General features: G+C 38.3%; 1 protein-coding gene across 2 annotated transcripts in view; it reads left to right on the forward strand.

Moving 5' to 3' along the window:
* Positions 1-22,767, forward strand: part of LOC129763591 (dynein axonemal heavy chain 10) — a 191,683-nt gene that overhangs the window by 100,060 nt on the left and 68,856 nt on the right. For both annotated transcript variants that reach the window (XM_055762828.1, XM_055762829.1), the window contains exons 42-48: positions 7,552-7,601; positions 7,951-8,076; positions 8,456-8,578; positions 14,975-15,105; positions 15,169-15,591; positions 15,649-15,753; positions 15,938-16,096. In XM_055762828.1, coding sequence (XP_055618803.1) covers positions 7,552-7,601; positions 7,951-8,076; positions 8,456-8,578; positions 14,975-15,105; positions 15,169-15,591; positions 15,649-15,753; positions 15,938-16,096 — 1,117 coding nt within the window. The remainder of the gene's footprint in view (positions 1-7,551; positions 7,602-7,950; positions 8,077-8,455; positions 8,579-14,974; positions 15,106-15,168; positions 15,592-15,648; positions 15,754-15,937; positions 16,097-22,767) is intronic.

Raw genomic sequence — 22,767 nt, forward strand, 5'->3', positions numbered from 1 at the left:
TAGAAGAAATTCGTAGAGTATATGAAGGCCGCGGATGCTGCTCAGCGCTTTTTCTTGATGTAGCTCAAGCGTTCGATAATGGGCCTTATTCCCGTATCCACGTACACTCACGTTCCCACTACGCTTACATCTCACTTCACTTTGTTGTACTTATTCCCGTTTCGTGAAGTGTAAAAATGAACTTCGTGTATTAAGTGGAGTGGATACCAAAATGACCGTGTGTTCATTTCCAATGTCGTTTCTAAGAGAAACGTCAGTTGTGTTTTGTGTTGTTTATCCTCGAGTTGTGTCGTTACACCCAGAAAATAGATTACTAAAAAAAGCTTCCAAATCTTCTGTAATGCAAACATTAGTAGAATGTACATATTTTCTGTAAATATTACCAATCGTTTGTAAAATGAATGTCAGATGCAATACACATCCCTACCAACGATTGATTCATTTTACTTCGCGGTGTTAGCAACTTTTACGATTGTCATTACTGGCAACCGCGAAGAAAATGTAAATATAACATTATTAGTCTAATTACCGAGTTGATAAAAGAGTTGAACGGCACTACTTTCCTACTTACTACAATAATAAGGAATCTGGGTACTTCGAAACACAAAAACGAACCCTGTCGAGTCCTAGATTCATCTTTATGCTATTGGATTTTGTCAAGGACAACTTCATAAACGCTTTGCAGATTGTGATCGGTGGTTCGATCAATTGGATGTTTTCCGGATTCGTCAGTACAGAGGTTCCGTATCCACTGAGGCTGCGCGTCAAGTCAATATTGCAACGGGGCATAGAGCAGGTCTCACCTAATGCCGCCAGGGTTTCGTCAGCTTCGTGATATTTCCCGATTGTGTTTGGCTGAGAAGTAATTACACGCTGGTCCTGGGAGAGGATAATGGTAAGAATTGAGTAGTCTGGCGTAGCTATTTGTGTTAATGATTGTGTATTTTTTCCTAATTTGTAGCCGTGGATCAGACCCAATCGATGCAGGATCAGATGTCTATAGTTTAGATAGTTCAATGAATAATTTATAAAAGTTAGTTCAATAAATGAACAAATATGCATACAAAAGATGAATAAATTAAATACAATATATGCATTAAGGTTGGGTTAACATAACATGTTTAGGGTGTATGTTAAATCAACGTTGAACCGAATGCTTCTACTGGGTTATACTGGCCGATTTAACATTTGTTTACCATTCTTATCGCGTAATATGTACGAATCTGGGTCATGCGAATAGAATCAAATTGGTAGTCAAAAAGAAACCAATTGAAATGTCAATAATCAGGAAGGAAAAAAGTTTCTTTTCTTAAAAAACACCACATAGAGGAAGTATCGTTATGAAAGACAAAAATAATCTAATTAAATTAAATGAAAGAACTATATTTTTTCATCAATTAATGCGAGCGTTTGAAATCATGAAAGCACAACTGACAATTCGGTAGATTTGCAGAAATTAGTTTTGGTATTTTCAGAAATTTCAGTCTTATTGACTTCAAAACTCCTCTAAACATAGTTGTAATTCAATTTTACTTCTCGCCAAATGTTAGGTTTTAATTATTTCGAACACTAGAGTTGTATTATTTGAACTTTTTCCTTTCTAAAAATACGAATTACCCAAATTACAACCTTTATTTCAATTCTATTTCGGTCACAAAAGGTTAATAAACAAAGCCCGAGTGATGAAAACGTTTGCTCTTTTTATATGAGAAACGTTTGACAGCATGGGGAAAAAAAGCTGTAAGAATTTTTTTTCAACCAAAATAGATTCAAGTAGATTCAAAAATTATTAATCATTGGTAATATTTACCAAAAAACTCGTCATATATACTATTTTTTTTTGGAGAGTGTATGATTATGATGAGCACGGGGAATCGCTCTGTTTACACAAGCGAGAGCGTGAAGTGTAAACCAGAATAACATCGGTGGATGAACTTGGTGTATTCATAATAAATTCAACCAAATGTTTACAGTGACGTGCAATCCGGAATAAGGTTATACTCACTCCACATTGTTTTCACGTGTAGTGTATTCGGGAATAGGGCCCAAAGTCTGGCACGAAGGACTGCTCTATAAAATAAAAAATATCCTACCACAAATATATGAAATTATGCATTCTTATCTACTGGGAAGAAAGTTTCATGTTCGGTATAACCAAACTCTATCACCAGAGCAAGAAATTTATGCTGGCGTTCCTCAGGGCAGTGTTCTTGGACCAGTTCTCTATCTCATCTACACAGCTGATCTCCCAACCGCGCCTAACTTAATGACTACAACATTCGCAGATGACACAGCTATTCTCAGTAGTCACAACAGAACGATTGCTTCACGGGATCTCCAGGAACACATAACGGTCGTGTAAAAGTGGCTTCAAAAATGGAGAATTAAAGTAAATGAAACAAAATGTGTCCACGTTACGTTCACGCTTAATAAGAACACATGCCCACAAATCAAGTTCAATAGATCTGCAGTACCTCAATCGAATGAAATTAAATATCTTGGTGTACATCTAGATCGTCGTCTAACCTGGAAGAAACACATAGATGCAAAGAAAACGCAATTGAAGAGGCGAGCAAAACAAATACATTGGCTAATCGGGAGGAAGTCGAAATTAAAACTGGAGTTCAAACTACTTCTATACAAATCCATGCTGAAACCTATTTGGCATTACGGCTGTCAACTATGACAAACAGCTTCAGCAAGTAATATCGAAATCATCGAAAGAGTACAAAATAAACTGCTAAAACAAATTACTGGCGCCCCTTGGTACATCCGCAATAGTGTCATACATCGAGACTGAGGGATGTCGACGGTTAAAGAAGAACTTCATAAAACGAGTAGGAAATATGCGGAAAAGGTTAAGAATCATCCAAATCCACTAGCAAGGCGACTCGGTCAACCTATGGTAACACGCAAAAATAACGAATAAAAAATTATTTTTTTTGACTCGATTATTTACAGTGAAAAGAAATCAAAAACTGTATATAATCGAGTTATTTATGCCGAATATTAGGTTGGGGAAAAGTTATCCATTATTTTTGGGTGAAATTCAAAACTATTTTTGATATGCTTCACACACCGTTTTGCTGTAAGATTTGTTGCCACTCTAAAGGTAATAATGTCTCTATCATAGAAATCTTGGTCCTTATTGGCGAAAAACTCTAGCAATAGATTTTTCCATCTTCTCGTGATCCCAATTTCTCATCACTCTGGATTTTTGTCAATGCGAGAGAAAGGTGGTAGTCGCTTGGTGACGGGTCCATGCTATATGGTGGATGCATTAAAACATCCCAATTAAGCTCTCGGAATGGTGTGGCCTTCCGTTGTCCTGATGGAACAAAACGACTCTTCTGTTGGTCAATTCTGGACGTTTCTGGCTTCAAACGGTCCAACGGTCTTTGTTGACAGTAGAGATCAGAATTAAGTGTATTGCCCAAAAAAAAATTGAAAAAAAATTAAGACCAAAATGAAAAAAACAATAAAAAAATTCATTGAATCGCACGTTTCTACTGTTGCAGTATCGGCACCATAAACACCATTTACAATTTCAGCGGCCTGGCTTGCATTTTCGAGAAAAAGTGTAAAATTCAACTAATTTTCTATTTGTTGACCTCCATTGTTAACATCCTGCAACTCACAACTGAATAGAACAAACAAAACAAACAGCAAAACAATATTTTTAGTGTATAATGTCACCTTCACAACGAGCCAAAATTTGAACTTGCACGATCGATATTACGCGAGATATCGATCACTAAAGCCAGCTGTCGAAAAAATAACTTTTTACCCAAACCTAATATAATATTGAGTACGTTGGTAATGTCGAAAATTTGGCAAAGAAAGAACTAAACAGGATGCTGATTGAGAGTTTTGAAAGGGTACTCTTACACATAGCACTTCAAGGTATCCTATCAAGATGTACTAATAATTTTATTTAGTCAGCCTCACTTCCATAAATCCACTTGTCCATTTCTCTTTCCCTTTCCCAATCTTCAAAAGGAAGCATTCACTATCATATAATTTCCAGGTATGGACAAAATCGCATCGAAATTCGTTCAACAACACTCATTCACAGATAAAACTCACCCTTCTATTCTCCGTTTATGCCTCACTTTATTTGAGACAGAGAAGATTCGCCTTCACCATTCCTCTTCGCAAAGTTCATTCTCTATTAGACCGGAAAAATACGGTCTCGATTCCCCTCATCTATTCTCAGAAATTTTGGCATTCCCTCATTTGCCTCTCGGAATGATGGTGATAGAATCAAACTGGAAACTTTTGCTTGAGCCAGCGAGTGTCTCTGTAAAATCATTCGTTTTTCACTCAAATAGCAATCATTGAGTCTCGATCGCGGCAGTAAAATATAAGTAGACTAGCTGACCCGGCAAACTTCGTCCCGCCCAAAATTTGTTTTTTGTTATCAATACCTTCAAACATTCACGTTTTCTTACTATGAGCAAGTTCATGCGTCCAATCGCAGAACTGTTCATTGATTGATTTTCTATTCGACCCCGTTGAATTTACCTTTTTCTATAAAATTCCTAGTATTTCTAATAAAACTCATCCGTATAATATCAGCTTATTTTCAGACACAATTCTAGTTCAAGGTTTTTCAACCACTTGCAAATAACATGTTTCTCCGTTACATGGAATAAATGTTTTATACAGAAAATATAATAGAATAAAGACAGCCCTAAATCCTAATTTTTTTTTTGTATAGATAGAAGAAGATATAGGAGTGCGTTACATTGGAATCTATTTCCAGTTTCGAACAAAGATCAATTTCGCTAGCGCAAACAGATCAGTAGATCATATGGGAATTTAATTATCCGAATTTTCCCTTTTTCCTTCAGAGTTCTCTGAAAATTTGGAATATTTTTAGTTGAAATATGTGTAATATTTTTATGGGACTCCTTCTCCATTCCCGGGGAGGGAGGGGTTATAGAAACATTTCTCATACCCAAAAACCCTCACATCCAAAATTGTGCTTGATTAGTTCTCGAGTTATGCAGAAGTTTGTATTTCGTTTGTATGGCAGCCCCCCTTAGAGAGAGGGTGGAGAGTCTTACCATCATAGAAACATTTATTGCACCCTAAAACCTCCACATGCCAAATTTGGTTTTATTTGCTTGATTAATTCTCGAGTAATTCAGAAATTTGTGTATCATTTGTATGGCAGTCCCCCCTTAGAGAAGGGGTGGAGAGTCTAACCATCATATAAACATTTATTGCACCCTAAACCTCCACATGCCAAATTTGGTTTCATTTGCTTGATTAATTCTTGAGTAATGCAGAAATTTGTGTTTCATTTGTATGGCAGCCCCCCCCCCCTTAGAAGGGGGGGGTGTAGAATCTAACTACCATAGAAACATTTATTGCACTCTAAAACCTCCATATGCCAAATTTGGTTTCATTTGCTTGATTAATTCTCAAGTAATGTAGATATTTGTGTTTAATTTGTATGGAATGTTGTTTTCCACTCTTTGTTTTGTTATGTTTTCTATCAGTCCCGAATGAAGATGGTCGGAAAGTGTAAAATGTTTCATCGTGCAATCTCACGATTGTTTGCTGCATTCTTTTCGCCATGATTATTCCAAGCAGATACAAGAGTGATTTATAATCAGGTGTGGAGAAATGAGCAAATGAACTTTTCCATACTTGATAATATCCTGGGTTGTCAAGAAGAATCCAATAGAAATATCAAAAGAGATCCAATAATCAGGAGTGGGAAAAAATGTTACTTTTCTTATAATAATCCATTACATAGAGAAAGTATTGTTCTAAACCGAAAACAATCGAATTCATAAAACTGAACGAACTATATTTTTTTAATCAGATTATGTTAGCGTACAAAATCATAACCTAGTAAGTATTATTGACTTCTAAACTCCCAAACTCAATTACAATTCAATTTCATTTATGACCAAATGTTAAGTTTTTATGATTCCGAATTGTAGAATTATATTATTTATTTTTTTTCTTTCACTTATACAATTAAAAAGTACGATTTACACAAATTGTAACGTTTATTCCATTCGAGTATATTCAAAATACCAACGCATAATACCTGAAGGACCATATTTCGACTGTTGAACGATTCTGGCAAAAAGAAGACGTTAATCTTTGAAGCGATTGATGTAAACATACTCTGACAATAAGGTTCATTCAAAGTTTTCTTTAACTTAGATTGATCCAATCATTGCCATTTGACGTTCCTTTGCCTATTATGATTGCCATTTCATTTTGCCTATTCTGATGCCGTTCATTTTGCCTATTATGATTGCCATTTGAGGTTTCAGTAAGCAACGGAAAAACAATTTCAAGTTTCTCGTGTTCTTCGTGACTACCATTTGGAGTATTGAATGAGTTAAATTTACGGATTTCTGAACAGTTACAAAAACTCAATTCAAAAGCTATTGTCCTCAAAGTCCTACGTCAAGTTTCCGTTCATACCTCTGGGTACAGATTCTTTTACTTTTACCAAAATCGATTGAAGTCTGTCTTGCCCATCACATCACGTTCAATTTCTTCTCAATCAATTCATCGGTGAATAATCTGTAGAATACCACGATTATAACTAGAGACCTGTTGATAACAACATTTCATAATGTTTTTTTTTTCATCCTACGCTAATAAATTTCAAGCACTGTGAAGCTGTGTTAACTAAACTTTGCTTTGATTTTTGGAAGCAATCTGTTCTCACTAATTCTTCATTAAACTGAAAATAAAATGAAAGTAAATCCTTTCGCTGAGGTAATCCAATGATGCCTGAAAATCTCCACTCGACCATGCCAATCAAGTGTAAATGTTACATGATTCCTCATCATGGCAGCTAGTGATTCGACTCAAGTGTAACAAACGAGAAAAAACTCTGAATCTGATCATTTCCTAGCAAGAAGCGCACGAGGGGAAGACCAACAGTGACGGAGGCTGGAAAATGTCTCTTACAACAAACGGATGATTGGTTTCGTTTCATTATTCAACAGTTTTCGTTAGTTCCATTGCCCCTTTCGTTCGAAATACGGAACCGAGCAGAGCGGCGACGGCAGCAGCATTATGCGGCATGTCGAGAAGAGGTGAGATTCAATTTGCAAATCAAAATCTGTTCACTAAATACCGAACAGAATGACTGTGTGATGCCACAGTCCGAACGGTCGAATTTGGGGAAGACAAGCTTTCGTACATACATGAGCAAAGGCGAAAAGGAAGAAATATCGTATCTGTGGCAAAGCCTACGGAAGAAGATTAAAGAATGAGGATGTAGTTCGATTCACTCTGCAATTGATTTCTGCTGTCGTGCAGAAGCTGGGACGTGGGAATACATTCCGACGGAAAGACAGGTCTTTCGTACATCCTCAGATTGACTATCGAATAACAGGTGGCTCTAAATGGTGCACAAGTCGAACAATGTGAGCATTTTTCTGACTAGGTGTTGGGAAACAACGTCGTCGGTCGGTGGGAACTCTTGCGGAACTCCGGTCGTGTCTCAATGATTTTGAATTCCTGATGTGAGTCTCCTCCTAAACCAATTGTTTCTAATTTTAATTACAGATTCTACTGGCTCCGGGAAATGGACAACCTGCTCGTGCTCCAGTGCACAGGTAAGTTTTCTCGATTCGAGTGATAATTGTTGAAACCATAGCCAAAATCAATAGGCTCTCAAAGAGGCGTATTGCCATACAGTCACACATACATTCATTCCATGTCTAAATTTTGGACATGTTCACACAGAATCTGCACTAATTACATTCTCTTTCACCCGTATGCGCTGGGAACCTCTGTTTGTGGTTTTCTTTCCACGCTGCAACGTTGCACACGAACCTTTTTGGGTGTACGACGGTATGGTGCTTCTGTAACGGATCCCATGGGTTTGGCAAACCCCGTACCGATAATCACCCAACGGCTCCTCAACATCTGGTCGACGGACTGCATTCCTGATCTCGGATATAGGGAAATTCGATTACGGTTACGAGTATATGGGTCTGAATGGACGTCTTGTGATTACACCACTAACGGATCGAATCTATTTAACAATCACGCAAGCCCTGACGATGAAGCTGGGCGCTGCACCGGCTGGTAAGTAGATAACCCTTGTCGGTCTCAATGCAGCTCCGATAACGAGGGCTTGACGCTTGGATGAGCGTACTTTTGTGGTGGCTTCATGATCCATAAGCGCAAATCTTTTCGGGTTCCGTAATGCAGATCTATGTCATGTTAGTACTCAAAATGGGAACCCCGATTTTCGATTGCGAACAAATCTTATGTTTGTCATGCTTGGAATTCCCTGTGGTATTGATTGTTTATTGTTTCGTCTGTCCGAAATGAAGCTGAGATCCCCCATAACGCGTGAAGCCGTTCCAGGAAGAAATGAAATATTTATCCCACAAAACTGCTGCATTATGAAAACGTTATTAACCTTATGGAAACGTATGATGCTCTTCTCTTTCCGACGCAGGCCCTGCCGGTACAGGTAAAACGGAAACCACCAAAGATCTGGCGAAGGCGATGGCGCTGTTGTGCGTTGTGACCAACTGTGGCGAGGGTATGGATTTCCGCGCGGTCGGAACGGTATTATCAGGTATGTTTTATGTTTCTTTTCCAGCCAGAGCACAAAGAAAGTAAAGTTTCTTCTGTTTCACCGATTTCTGTGTTGAACTGCGAAAGGATATTTTCGTTTTCTTTACGTAGAACTACGTTTAACCGGAAGATATGTGGGGTAAAATTAAAATCTAGGCACCGAACATGTGCGAAAAAATGAAAGATTTCGAACGCTTTTAACTCGAGCATTTTTCAATAGATCGCAAAGATGTTTACATCAATTAATAGGAAATATTTCTATGCATCTACGCATCCCAATGAATAACAATTTATTTTTCATGAGATAAGCAATCGAATAATTGTGAAATATCAAGCATTGTCCATTGTCAAAACACACAATGTGCCTCGTTTTGATTGGTTCAATTTGTGCTCCGTGGCCGAGCAACGAGAACAATCTGAAAAATTGTAAATGTAACTTCAAGCATGTTTTATGTTTAGAAAAAAAATATGAGATATATTTCAGATGAACTGGCTTTAATTTGATATGTTGATTATCTGAATCGGTCAAGTAGCTCGAAGGTCATAAATGATTGGAAAAGTTGCAAAAAATACATAGTCGACCACTTTGTGGTGGTGACCTTTTTGGATTTATGTTGTCCATATGTAGTGTGTTCTCCATGTTAAGTTCAGTCATTTGATACACATATCCCAATCATTTACTTTTTTTTTTTTTTTGAGAAAATATGAAATCAGCCATGTTGTAGCGGCGATCAAATTGGATTTTAATATTATGGGATACGCACAATTCTAATGACAATATCAAAAGTTATTCCATGTCAAACCGATATAGTGGTTCTTAGATTTTCCTGAAGGTGGTAGTTTTGTTCATTATTGCAAAAGATTAGAACAGTATTTTTTTTATTTCTTCAAATGGGTGCCCATTTCCATTTTGGGGTGGTCCAAAAAATCTATTTTTCCCATTCTTTCCAAAAATGATTTTTTTTAAATTCATAACTTTTGAAATGGTCGGTCGATTTAAACGATCAACATATCAAATTGAAGCCAATAAACTAGGCAATTAGCTAGTCTTCTTTGAAAAAATACTACACCTCTTATGAAATTTCATTTTGTTTCCGTAATTATTGATTGTACAGTCAACTCTCCCTAATTCGATGTTCTGTAACTCGATATTTTCCCTAACTCGATGTATTTCATGGCACCTTTGATTTATTTTACAAGCATTCTACTCTCCATAACTCGATACCTCCCCACCCCGATGGTACCTTGGACACCGAGTTGGGGAGAGTTGACTGTATTTGTTTTCTATAGTTTACATGGTCTCGGGACACCGCGAGTAATCGGTTTTGTACCTTACTAACCATAGAATTTAGAAAATTGTTTTACATTACATAACCAAAATTCAGAAAGACGTTATTGTTTATTTTTCTTGACTTATGATTTTTCAAAACTATTCGACAGCCCACAAAATTGTTTTTGCCTCTGTTTTCCATAAAAAAATTTCATAACTTTCGAGCTACTGGACCGATTCGGATGATTTACATAAAAAATTAAAGCCAATGAGCAATATCGATCATCTAAATCAGCTCAGCAGTTCAAAAGTTCAAAAAGAGAAAAATGAATTTCCGGACCATTGCTTAAATTTGAAAAAACATAACTCAAGAACAAAAAATAACGCCTCTCTCGTTTTTGGATATGTTACGTAAAAAAGCTTTCAAGAAAAAAATTAAAATACTATGCCGCCCTTGGTTCTGAGACCATGTAACTTTGATAAAAGAAATACAATCAATAATTACGGAAACAAAATCCTAGTTTTTCGCAAGTATAATATTTCTCAAAAAATTCTAGCTAATTGACATCAATTTGATATGTTGATCATCGGAATCGGTCCAGTAGTTCATAAGTTATGAAGGAGCACAAATAGGAGTTGAAGAACACCTGGTAATGTGAAACTAGAAAGGGTTTCAACTGATCAGTCATTGAGATGGTCTGTGCACAAATATTAGGTTGGGGATAAAGTTATCCATTATTTTTGGGTGAAATACAGAACTATTTTTTATATGCTTCGGATTGCCTGACTTGGGTCAAATATGCACCATTTTGTTGTAAAATTTATTGCCATTCTAAAGGTAGCTTCATAATGTCTCTATCATAGAAGTCTTGGCCCTTATTGGCGAAAAACTCTAGCAATAGATTTTTACAGTCTTCTCTTGATCCCAATCAGTTCGGTGAATATTCAATCTCAATCAAAAAAAATCGACGAAAATGACAAAGAATTCCCTTTGGCACCAAAGGAAGCATTACTCGATCGCTTGAATTTGGCTAACCTTGTCAACTGAGATCCGAAAGGGTTTATTGTCAACTGAAAGCTATTCCTTCTCATTTGAATGCGATGAACGCATTTGGCCGAACGAAAACAAATAATTCATTCTCACAATCTCGGCTTTCCGCATTGAAATACGATTTCTGTCATATAAGCGGGGCATACACACAGCAGGCGATGGGAGAGCATTCTATAATGCCCCTTGCTCATGTGTTAGCATCACACTCCCACAATAATGCGAGGAGCGTAAGAATAAAAAGAAATAAAAAATTCACTCTCGCCAGTTGTTACTCTGTTTTTCCCTGAAAACATACCAATGCATCGTCGGATGTCAATTGAGTGTCGGTCACTAGTTCAATTGATAGGGACAAACGTAAATCACAAATAACAGCAAGACAACAACTTGAAGGGAGGTGTGGTTATTCAATCGAATGGATGGGATACCGTGAGAAGAGATCCGTATGAGTGAAACATGCCCGTACATCAAAGTAGCCAATGATCCCGCAATATTGGTTAGAAGAGAAGTGTTGTCAACTGATGGCTGATGCTATTTGTCGTTCGAATTCAAAAGAATGAATTGATTTTTTTCAGCACTGATCCCAATTTCTTATCACTCTGGAAATTTTGCAATGCGAGAAAAAGGTGGTAATCGTTTGGTGCGAGGTCCGCACCATATGGTGGATGCATTAAAACATCCTAATCAAGCTCTCAGAATTGTGTGGCCTTGCATTGTCCTGATGGAACACAACGCCTCTTCTGTTGCTCAATTCTGGACGTTTCTAGTCGATCTGTAGCTTCAAACGGTTCATTTCAAAAATTGAAAAAATGTTGAAAATAAATTAATATGTACGTATTTTACAGTTGCAGTATCGGCACCATAAACACCATTCTCAATTTCAGCGGCCTGGCTTGCAGTTTCGCCTTTATAAAAGAAAAAAATGTAAAATATACCAAATTTTCCCTTTGTTGACCTCCATTGTAAACACCTTGTAACTCACAATTGAATGGAACAAACAAAAAACAACATCCCCATATGTGAAAACAAGTGTGAAATGTCACCTTTACAACGAGCCTAAACATGAAATTGTATGATCGAGATATTGATCACTAAATCCAGCTTCCGAGAAAATAATGGATAACTTTTTCTCCAACCTAAAATGTTGTTGCTACGCTTTGAGTTTCATCTCTACAAAATCACTCAACTCAAAAATTAAATGGACGTGACCGTGTCGGTTGCAAAAAAAAAACTTGGGAAGAAATGCTTCAGACAACTCCTCTAAACGGGTTTTTTTAAATGATGATGAGGATCGCTTCTACCTGTTTTTTTTTTTTCAGAATCCCTCAAATCCCTCAAATCTCAAACCACAGACACTAGACTCATAACCAGATTCCAGTTTTGAATTAATGATGGAGAGTCTCATCTTTTGGGATACTTTAATTGTAAACGGATAAAATATATAAAAGCGTATTTCTGTCACTTTAAATAGTTTCTCATTTACACAGTAGCAACTCCCGAATCAAAATGTCGCAGGTGGGATTAGGCGATCTTGGATCGATATTTAGAAGATCGTTTTTTTGCTCTCCGATTTTTTTTAATATAATTTTCAATTCATTTTTTCAACTAAATAATTCCATGACGATACAAGATGAATGCCCTGTAGAAAAACACAACACAAAGACAACACTTTGGTACCAATTTAATCAGCGAATCGAGATCGGTCTTTTTCTAAAGATCACCAAATCCTAGTCGCAGGTATAAGATAGACATGGAAAATGAGCAGAAAAGGTGATGTCGAGAACCTCAGCATAGGAGAGGATTGTATGATAGCAGCATAGATGGATTTTTTAATGATGAAGACATTTTAAAATACAATTTTCTCACGATTTAAAATCACGCAACACGCAACAGCAATATGATATCGAAACGAGATATACATGCAGCAATCATTGAATTCCAAAACATTTAGTCCAGAAAAAGCTAAACAAACTTCACCTAATCTATTATTGTTGCGATTATTTCTGGGTTCGCACACGCTCACATTTCGTCCTACCAAAATCAGGAAGCCAAGCAAGTATTCACACTAAAACCCCTCACCACCCACGAGGGGAAATCCGACGGGAAACCCCATAACTAATCGGATTTGCTCGTTTCATAAAACGCGAATTGCAGTGCAAACAATACGCCTCATGTACCTAGCTAAATTTATGCAGCCGGTGCCTTCTAGCGAGGCGGGTACAGGTAAACTTCGATATAACGTACATTTCACTTTCAAAATTGTACGTTGTATCGAATTGTACGTTATATCGAAGCATAATAAAGTACTCACAAACGTAGTCTATAATACATTATTGTGTTGCTGTTTTAGTAAAGTTAATGAATAACTTCAATCAGAAGAAGAAGCCAGCCTTTCTCATGATGTTTTCCTTCGTACTGTTGATTAAAGCTTGATTCATTTAGAATCCGGAATCACAAAACCAGTAGTATTTCGGGATTTATTGAAGGTACAAAACTAGTTTTAGCATCACAATACAGGTAATTCATTGTTCTATCAGAAAAAAAATATTGAAAAAAAATTTCCTTTACACTTTGGAAATGTGTACGTTATATCGAGGTAAAATGTACATTATATCGAGGGTACGTTATAAAGAGGGTACGTTATATCGAAGTTTCCCTGTACTTTGATGTACCCCCTGATACAGACACGCGGTTTTGGAGGCGCTGGGGGAACAACCATCGGTTGGTTGGGAAATCCAAGTCGATACTTATTATAAACATTTACCCCGTGTTTCGCGAGATACGTGTTGTTATACTGAACTAAGCAAAAGTTAAAATAACACTTGCGGTGAAATTGACACGTACATGCAACCGTGCGTCACATTCCAGCAGAGGGTATTAAACTGGTTAGAATTGGTGATCAGATGAAGAATCCTCTCTTTGGTCGCTATGATCGATTGATTTTCACGCGAAACAGAAAATTGAAAATCGAAAAAAATTCTGAAAGTTCTCAAAAACAAAATCAACAAATTTTCATTTTCAAGAGAAAATGCAGTTTTAAAAGTTTTAATTAGATGAAGCTTGTTGAGGAATATCCCTTCGAAATCCTTTTGATGCGGTTGAATAGCGGAACTTCCAACACTCGAGTAGGACTGTTGTCTAAATTTAAATTCACAATACGTATAATAATTTTAATGACAATGGACTTTAATTTAATATGAGAATGATATTGATTCCAAAATACATAAAATTTATTGTAATGACCTTTAGGGATTTTAACTACAGCTCCTGTCCAATTCCTGTCCGATATCACCTTCTTTGGTTCTCTTTTTTCCACAATGGATCCAATCGAAGAAAAAGCTCATCATCCTCTTTTATCTTTCTTTAGATTTCTCCCAGATGGTTTTATGGTTGCTTGGTCTAAAGAGATGGAATCTGCTGCATTGCAGGAGGATGTCAACTCTTTAACAAAGCCGAAAAATAGAGTTAGTTTCTCACAATCGATCAGTCCTGGAATGTTGGTTTAGTTGACTCTGTTCTGGCAATTTAAATATCCAATGTGCATCATACTATAGCCGACCAATTGTCTGATGTTTTGATGAAATTATGGACAAAATCGCTGCGCGTAATAACATTAATGACAAGCGAAAACAGTCATGGTCAAAGAACTCTACTCTCTTACGAACAAACTCTTCATTTGAACATGTATTGTCAACAAGTGGATTGTCTTTGGTCGATAAATGAAGAATTCGGCCCAATAAGTACAACAATCAACATCCAATTCAGAAACATGTAGATAATTTTAAAACAAGGATCCGATTTTAGATCGATTCAAGGCCTTCTCCGGACCATAATGTTGACTGTCACTGCAGTGTCATCTGCTCCCTATTTTCCAGTTCCAATGAAGAAACGATGAATTTCGAAATACTCGAAAGTTGTTTTATTTCTGAGAGAGAAAAAACTCTACAGAAATCCCCGTATACTTTGTTCTTCACTTATAGTAATTTTTGAAACAATGAACAAACGTAAAATAAGAACATACTCAAACGAAACATTGAAAACCCTATGGTTAAATTTTTTTTCCACCATTTTCGTTCCAGGACTGTCCCAATGCGGAGCTTGGGGTTGTTTCGACGAGTTCAATCGAATCGACATTTCGGTGTTGAGCGTTATCTCAACCCAGCTGCAAACAATCCGCACAGCGCTGGTGGCCAACATGAAAACATTTTTGGTGAGTTTTTTCTTCCCTCTCTCGTTGAACTGGAATCGTCGTCATACTGTTATCTTATTGTAGTTCGAAGGCTACGAAATCAACTTGGACCCCAAGGTGGGCATCTTCATCACGATGAATCCCGGATACGCCGGCCGAACGGAGCTACCCGAATCGGTGAAGGCACTGTTTCGACCGGTCACCTGCATCATGCCGGACCTGGAGCTGATCTGTTTGATTTCACTTTTCTCCGACGGTTTTATGCGTGCGAAGACGTTGGCGAAGAAGATGACGGTCTTGTACAAACTGGCCCGGGAGCAACTGTCCAAGCAGTACCACTACGACTGGGGTTTGCGCTCGCTAAATGCCGTGCTCCGTATGGCTGGAGTGAACAAGCGCAAATCACCGGAGATTTCAGAAACCGCCACCCTGATGCGAACGCTGTTCGACATGAACTTTCCCAAGTTTGTGTTCGACGATGTGCCGCTATTCATGGGATTGATGAAGGTAGGCGGGTTGCAAATTTATCTATGTCAGTTTGCATAACATTCGCGTGTATCGCAGGATTTATTCCCAGGTGTGGACTATCCCCGCGTTGGCTACCCGGAGTTCACTGAGGAGGTGAGGAATGTCCTCGAGGAGGACGGGTACATCATTCTGCAGAATCAGGTTAGTCCATTCCCCTCGGGGAGCCGATAACAAATCACGTCCCGAAAAGGCCGTTAAATAAATCTGTCCGTTTGCGTTGCATCCCCTTCTGGGCGCGGTCGGTGATTGCAGCGAAATTCGAACAGATAATCAAATCCTCACCAACTAACCCCTTTCCATGGCATTTTTGATTCTCGCTTCACAGGTGGAGAAGGTTATACAATTATACGAAACAATGATGACGCGTCACTCAACCATGATTGTCGGCCCAACAAGTGGCGGCAAAACGGTTGTAATAAATACATTGATAAAGGCACAAACCAATATGGGCCTGCCAACCAAATGCACAGTGCTGAATCCGAAGGTACGTAACGATACTGCCCCGAAACGTCACATCCCAAATGTCATCACCACGCTCAGTAGAATCCTCAATACCTGGGGTAGGGCCGACGACGCCAGTCATGATTCAAAATTTATGAGCATGCACTTTGCGTCGTGGGCGCCGTCATCCTCAAACGTGCATCAACGCGATCGGAAAGCATCGCATCTCATTGTTATAATCGTCATCATCAGCAACAACTGACATACGCCACGTTCTCATCGGATCGATTTGGAATATACAACACGGTCGCGTCGTCGTTCTCCTCTCATCGAAGGATGATTCCGTACAAATTTCGTCACTGTTGTTACGCGAAAAAAGGCTCTGGGGTACGGAGAGGAGGTGCTAGGACATTGAGTCATTCGGTGCGATGTTATCTGTGGCTACACGATCGGGTTGCCAACACTAGCAGTGTGGTTTCTGATTGGATTGATACAATATACTTGTCTATGAATTAGTTTGATGATAAAATATTTGGACAATTGACGCTCAAATTTTTCTTTTTTTTTTTTAGCGTATGTAATGTTTTGTCTTCTATACAGTGCTTGGTATTTTGATGTAGGATTACCTATTTCGTTGGGGGTACGGCATTTAAAACGTCATATCGTGCAAATTGTTCAATTCCAAGCGCTTATTGCTCAGTCATCCACTGATGGATTCACGAGATTTTTGAATCCATTGATTTGGGCATTCCCTTGGCAATTTATTGCAATTATATATTTTATAAAACTAATTGTACCTGAAAAAATATATGATATTAGACTTTGTTTATCAATATACTTTTTTTTCTATGTTACATTTTCCAAAAAACACCTGAAGAATGGATTGAAATTGCGCAAGAATTTAGGAATCGACACCAAATTTGGAACACACTCGGAACAATCGATGGCAAACATATTGCTATCAGGAAACCGGCTAACTCAGGGTCCCTTCATTACAACTACAAAGGATTCTTCAGCATTGTGCTGTTGGCCTTAGTGAACGCAAAAAAAAGATTTCATCATGGTTGATTCAGCGATGAATGGGCGGATATCTGATGGTGGCGTTCTGTACCACTCAAAATTTGAACAGCTTTGCAAGTGAAGCTGACCGAATGAATGATCCGCTAGTGCTTGTGATGAATATAACGGTAAAGCAATCTGCGTTTCGTGTTGATGATGGACGTAATCTTCTGAGTCAACTACCAGCTTAATAGTGGAGGCATTACGGTTTCTCACGAGGTTTTTTTTCCGGTTAAAATGTAACGATGTATTTCTACCAAAATAATACTGAAAATGTGTATGAAAGGTTTGACACACTTTTGGTTTTTAATAATTCAAACATTCCACTTACTCCACAGATACGGGAACCCTTATTCGGAACTAGTTTGTCGTCTCCGCAAAAAATCGACCCAGCGCGTCTGGAAAAACGTTTCCGAGGGTATACGATAAAAGCACACGCGAACATTTTCGCTCGTATTCGGACAGCTTTTCCCTGATATAATATTTTTTCGAACGGAATAAAAACAAACGAAGTCACAGTCACGCAAATGTTTACTCATGCGATTCGATAAAAAGTGGAACGAAGAGTTGCCAGATGATTTTTAAAAAAGTCTGTAAAAATATGTGAAAGTCTGTTGTGAAAAGTCTGTAAAAGTGTGCGGATCTATAGAAATCTCTTTTAACGTTATATTTTCACAGATTCATTAATACTTTGTACATCGTGATGAACGTAAGATTGTCTATTGTATATTATTGTATATTTTGTATGTATACAGCCATTCATGCCAAACCGATAAAGTGGTTTTCAGATTTCGATGAAAAGTGGTAGTTTTGTTCTTTATTGCAAAACTTAGACCCGTATTATCTATATTCTATATCTATATTTTTAAAATTTTTCTCGAAAGATGAGAAGATTTTATATAACATATCTCGATTTCAGAGGCGCTATTTTTTTCGTTTTTGAGTTATGATTTTTCTAAGTTAACCGGTGGTCCGAAAAATCATTTTTCATCTTGAGAACCACATTTTCGTTTTAGAGTGGTCCGAAAAATCACTTTTTGACGTAGGACTACGTCTTTCATTTCTATACCGGGGTGTAAAATCAAAGTTTCGAAAACGAAAGCGTTACGCCGGAGACCGAGATTTTGAGTGTTAATAGCTCCTAAACAACTGAACGAAATGGTATGATAAACACTTCATTCGAAAGATAAAATGTCTACGCGTTCTATACTTGTTACTTTCTGATCCAAAAACTTGTTTCAATAGTCTTAAATTTGCTTTCAAAATAGGCTATTGAAATCACCAATCGGTATATAAGCGAGCGCCGCTCGGAAATCCACTCAGTTCTAATTGAACAGCGATTGGAGTATGTTGTCGCTGTTGTGGTGAAGCTCTTCGTTTATCATGAAAGCGCGGATGAACGGTGTCACCAAGAGCCTGTTTGTGCACCTTAGGCCAGACATGTATCCATCAAGAGAAGAGTAATGCCACAAACGGTTCCCCGGGAAGATCTCGAAGCAGCCGCTACACACACACACATACACGTGCGGAATTCTTTCCGTTTGGATGCCATTCAGCATCGAGAAAGATCCGGAAAATAATCTGCCAGTTCCTCTGGGAATTTAAAAATACATCCATGTGAAAGAGTTTATTTTAATGTTTTCTATCCATGTAACACTGTGATCAAATACATTTGGTTTTGTGATTTTTCAATCAATCGCAATTAACAGGATAGCTTCTGAAGATTATTCTTCTCCATCAGTAGGATATTTCCGTATCCAATATTGTATGCGCCCGCAATCGATTATTGCTCAGTCGCCGAAAGTTCCGAGCTCAGAGAGTTCATTCCCCTCTAGTTTGCCTTCCAAATTGCCATCGTAAACCACGCCTTCTCTCGATTCAATCACGCACAAAAAGCATACTTAAGCGATATTCTGGTGGTGAGACGCATTCATTTCTTTGTGTGGACACCGACTGGACAACATCGTTGCTGGACGAGCTGGACGGCGAGGGATCGAGTGTCTTTCTCAAGACAAGAGGGGGGAGGTGGTAACGCTGGAGTAGATTAGAGTTTTCAAAGGGTCTTCCTCAAGGCTAGAGACGAATGAACTGCAAAAGTTTAAAGTCTCTATAATACAATACCTTACCTTACCTGAGACGCATTCATTTTTCGTGAGGACATCGACAAGACAACATCGTTGCTGAGGATGCTGGACGGCGAAGGATCGAGATCTGCCCTGAAACGCAAGCAGTTTGTTTGAAACTGTGAGGGAGCACAGAGAAGCCGATCCTTCAGGAGAAGAGAAGGTGACCATCGAAGCAGCCGCTACACATACACATACACGCACGGAATTCTTTCCGTTTGGATGCCATTCAGCATCGAGAAAGATCCGGAAAATAATCTGCCAGTTCCTCTGGGAATTTAAAATTACATTCGAACAATTTGAAAATCTCAAGCATTGTCAAAACAAAAACACTTCCGAATGGTTGATCTGTCCATGGCGTTTATAGTTTGTGTTTGGCTTAATTTTCTGCTGCGCGAAATTCCAAAATTTTATTGGTCCAATTTGTGCTCCCCCTAGTGTTGCCCGCTTAACACGTTAAGCCCCGATTTTTCCTTGCTGCGCTTTCCATTTAGCGCGCATCAAGAGCGTTTTTACATTATCAGTGTCGGCCCCAGTTCCCAAAAATACTTATTGTATAAATAGAAAATAGTCAGCAATTCGTCTAGAAAAGTAGTCCCATTTTGTAAAACATCCGAAAACAAACCGTATATATTTTTGTTTTACTATTTACTATTTACTATTACTACTTACTGTCAGTCCCAATCAGTCAGCACTTTCCTACCAAAAAGCTCAACGTCGGCCCCTAGGGACCGACGCGTTAATTGGAAAATCCGCGTAAAAAAAACCTCGTAAAAAACCGCGCAAAAAACCAGGGTGTATTTTGAAAAAAACCTACGTACGATGATAGGAAATGTATCCGACAACCACTAGAAAAAAAACTCCCACCAGTTTACAAGGTTTTGGCTGCAGGGTTTCAACAAATCGGTTGCAGCTATTCAGGGGACAGTCCAATGTTTTTATGGTGTTCATAGCGTACCCCTTGAGGGCAGGCCCCGGTCTGGAAGGTCAAAAAATCCGATTTTTGTTTTTTTGCATTTTTGGGAAGCTTATGCCCTCAGAAATGTAGCCCAGAAAAGATTTTTCGATATTTGATTTCGTTGGAAAGTTACAGCCAAAAGTATGAAGCCGCTTTTTTTTATATAAATCGTTTATTTTTACAGGCTCAGTTACATTAGTTTAAAGGAGCCGAATTCTTAAATATATGTTTTACAACTATACATAAATAATTTTCCTAACACTATGGTTAGAAGGTGGAAAACCGATTACTCGCGGTTTACTCGAGTTTAGAGGGTGACATATTCTTTCAGGAAAGGCATGGGATATAAGGGAATTGTTACAATGTTGATGATTACACTCGATTCTTAAATCTATTCGTATATCTATTGTATATTTACATTTCAACTTATTTTACTGTTTATACCAAGGGGGGCAATCGCTCGCAATGGATGAAAAGGAGGGTATAAGGACATAGGTACAATCACACACGAAGATCGATAGCTTTAAGGAAAACATATATTTGGGTCATGTAATCAAGGTCTAACCGAGCCAACACATCTCTCACCGGCACATTGGGCTGTCTTCCTCGGACCCGAAGGGAGTTTTCTAAATTCGATCTGGCGACAAGATACACCTCGCACGACCAAACAACATGCTCGATGTCGTGATAACCTTGACCACAGACGCAGAGATTGTTGCTGGCAAGATTGAAACGAAAGAGAAGCGCATCTAACGAACAGTGATTGGACATGAGTCGGGAGAAGGTGCGAATAAAGTCCCGACTCAAGTCCAGACTTTTGAACCACGGTTTGAGGCTAACCTTAGGGATAATCGAATGAAACCACCGGCCCAATTCATCTTCGTTCCATTTGCGTTGCCAGTTAGCGATGGTATTTTTACGGACTAAAGAAAAAAATTCATTGAAGGCGATTTGACGCTGGTAAATGTCGCCTTCAATCGCACCTACCTTTGCTAATGAGTCAGCCCTCTCATTACCCGGAATTGAGCAATGAGAAGGGACCCAGACAAAGGTAATGACATAACAGCGTCTGGATAAAGCACTCAAAATTTCTCGTATTCTCTCAAGGAAGTACGGCGATTGCTTTTCCGGCCTCACTGAACGGATAGCTTCGACAGAGCTAAGACCATCCGTTACAATGTAATAGTGTTCAACAGGTCGTGAGGCGACGCTGTCCAGCGCCCAGTATATCGCTGCTAATTCAGCAATATATACCGAGCAAGGATTCTGAAGACTGTGTGAGGTGCTACAAAATACGTTGAACACTCCAAATCCTGTGGACTCATTCGTAGAGGACCCATCAGTAAAGTATATATTATCACAATTGATACGCCCATACTTTGCATTGAAGATTGTAGGAACGAACCCCAATCTAAGATAATCTGGATTTTCATGGATTTTCTCCTTCATGAACAGATCGAAATGTACAGAGGAATTGATGTAGTCAGGAAAACAAACACGGTTGGGAATATACGAAGAAGGATCAACCTGCATGGGGATGAATTCATGATATGAACTCATGAATCCGGAGTGAAAATTTAGCTCGATCAGCTGCTCAAAATTTCCGATCACCAATGGGTTCATAACCTTACACCGGATGAAGAACCGAAGAGATAATAATTTGAAGCGATCTTTTAGTGGGAGTAGGCCTGCCAAAACCTCGAGACTCATGGTATGCGTTGAGGGCTTACATCCCAACGCAATACGGAGACAAAGATACTGAATTCGTTCGAGTTTAATGAGGTGTGTTTTGGCAGCTGATTGAAAACAGAAACTGCCATACTCCATCTATGAAGCCGCTTCAAGTGATATAGTATTGCTGTACGAATTTATAAATGCGTTTTTCTCGAAACCATGTTTTGTTCAACTGGTGGTATCGATATCTCAGGATGTACTCGAACAAATTAAAATGTAGAATGTAGAAATACATGTAGAAATGAATTATCTAAAGCGTTACATAGTCATTTTTTCGTTTTTTATGAGTTTTTAAACAGCAAATTTTCATGAAAAATAACTCATTTTTAACAAAAATGTCCACCGTTTTGGCAATTTTTCGAATTTTCAAAAACCCCTATGTAACGCTTTAGGTGTTTTCCTAATGTGTCGAAATATTCATTGAAATTCTTTTTGCTACACCCCATTCCTTCAGAACCGATACCACCAGCAAAATACCGATTTTCAGACAGCATCAGCGTAATAATCATTATTCGTGCACTCAAAAAATGGAAAATACCTCTTTAAAATGTACTTTAAAATGCACTTTAATCTCAACATCCGATAAAAATCACGAAAATTAATTATTTTTCGACCTTCCAGACAGGGGCCCCCCTTGAAAGAGCAGGTGACAGCAAGTAAAAAGTCTTTTCCGCGATTTTGGTGTTTCAGTGTTACTCTACACTACATGTTAATGCTGCGAGTTAATTTGATAATGTTTCAACCAAGTGCTTGGTTGGCTACGGGGACAAATATCGCTCGATATTATGACGACGATTTAGATTGCTAGAACATTTTCGGGAATAAACTATACCGAAACTA

This window comes from Toxorhynchites rutilus, chromosome 1 (genome assembly GCF_029784135.1).
Source record: "Toxorhynchites rutilus septentrionalis strain SRP chromosome 1, ASM2978413v1, whole genome shotgun sequence".
NCBI classification, from domain to species: domain Eukaryota; kingdom Metazoa; phylum Arthropoda; class Insecta; order Diptera; family Culicidae; genus Toxorhynchites; species Toxorhynchites rutilus.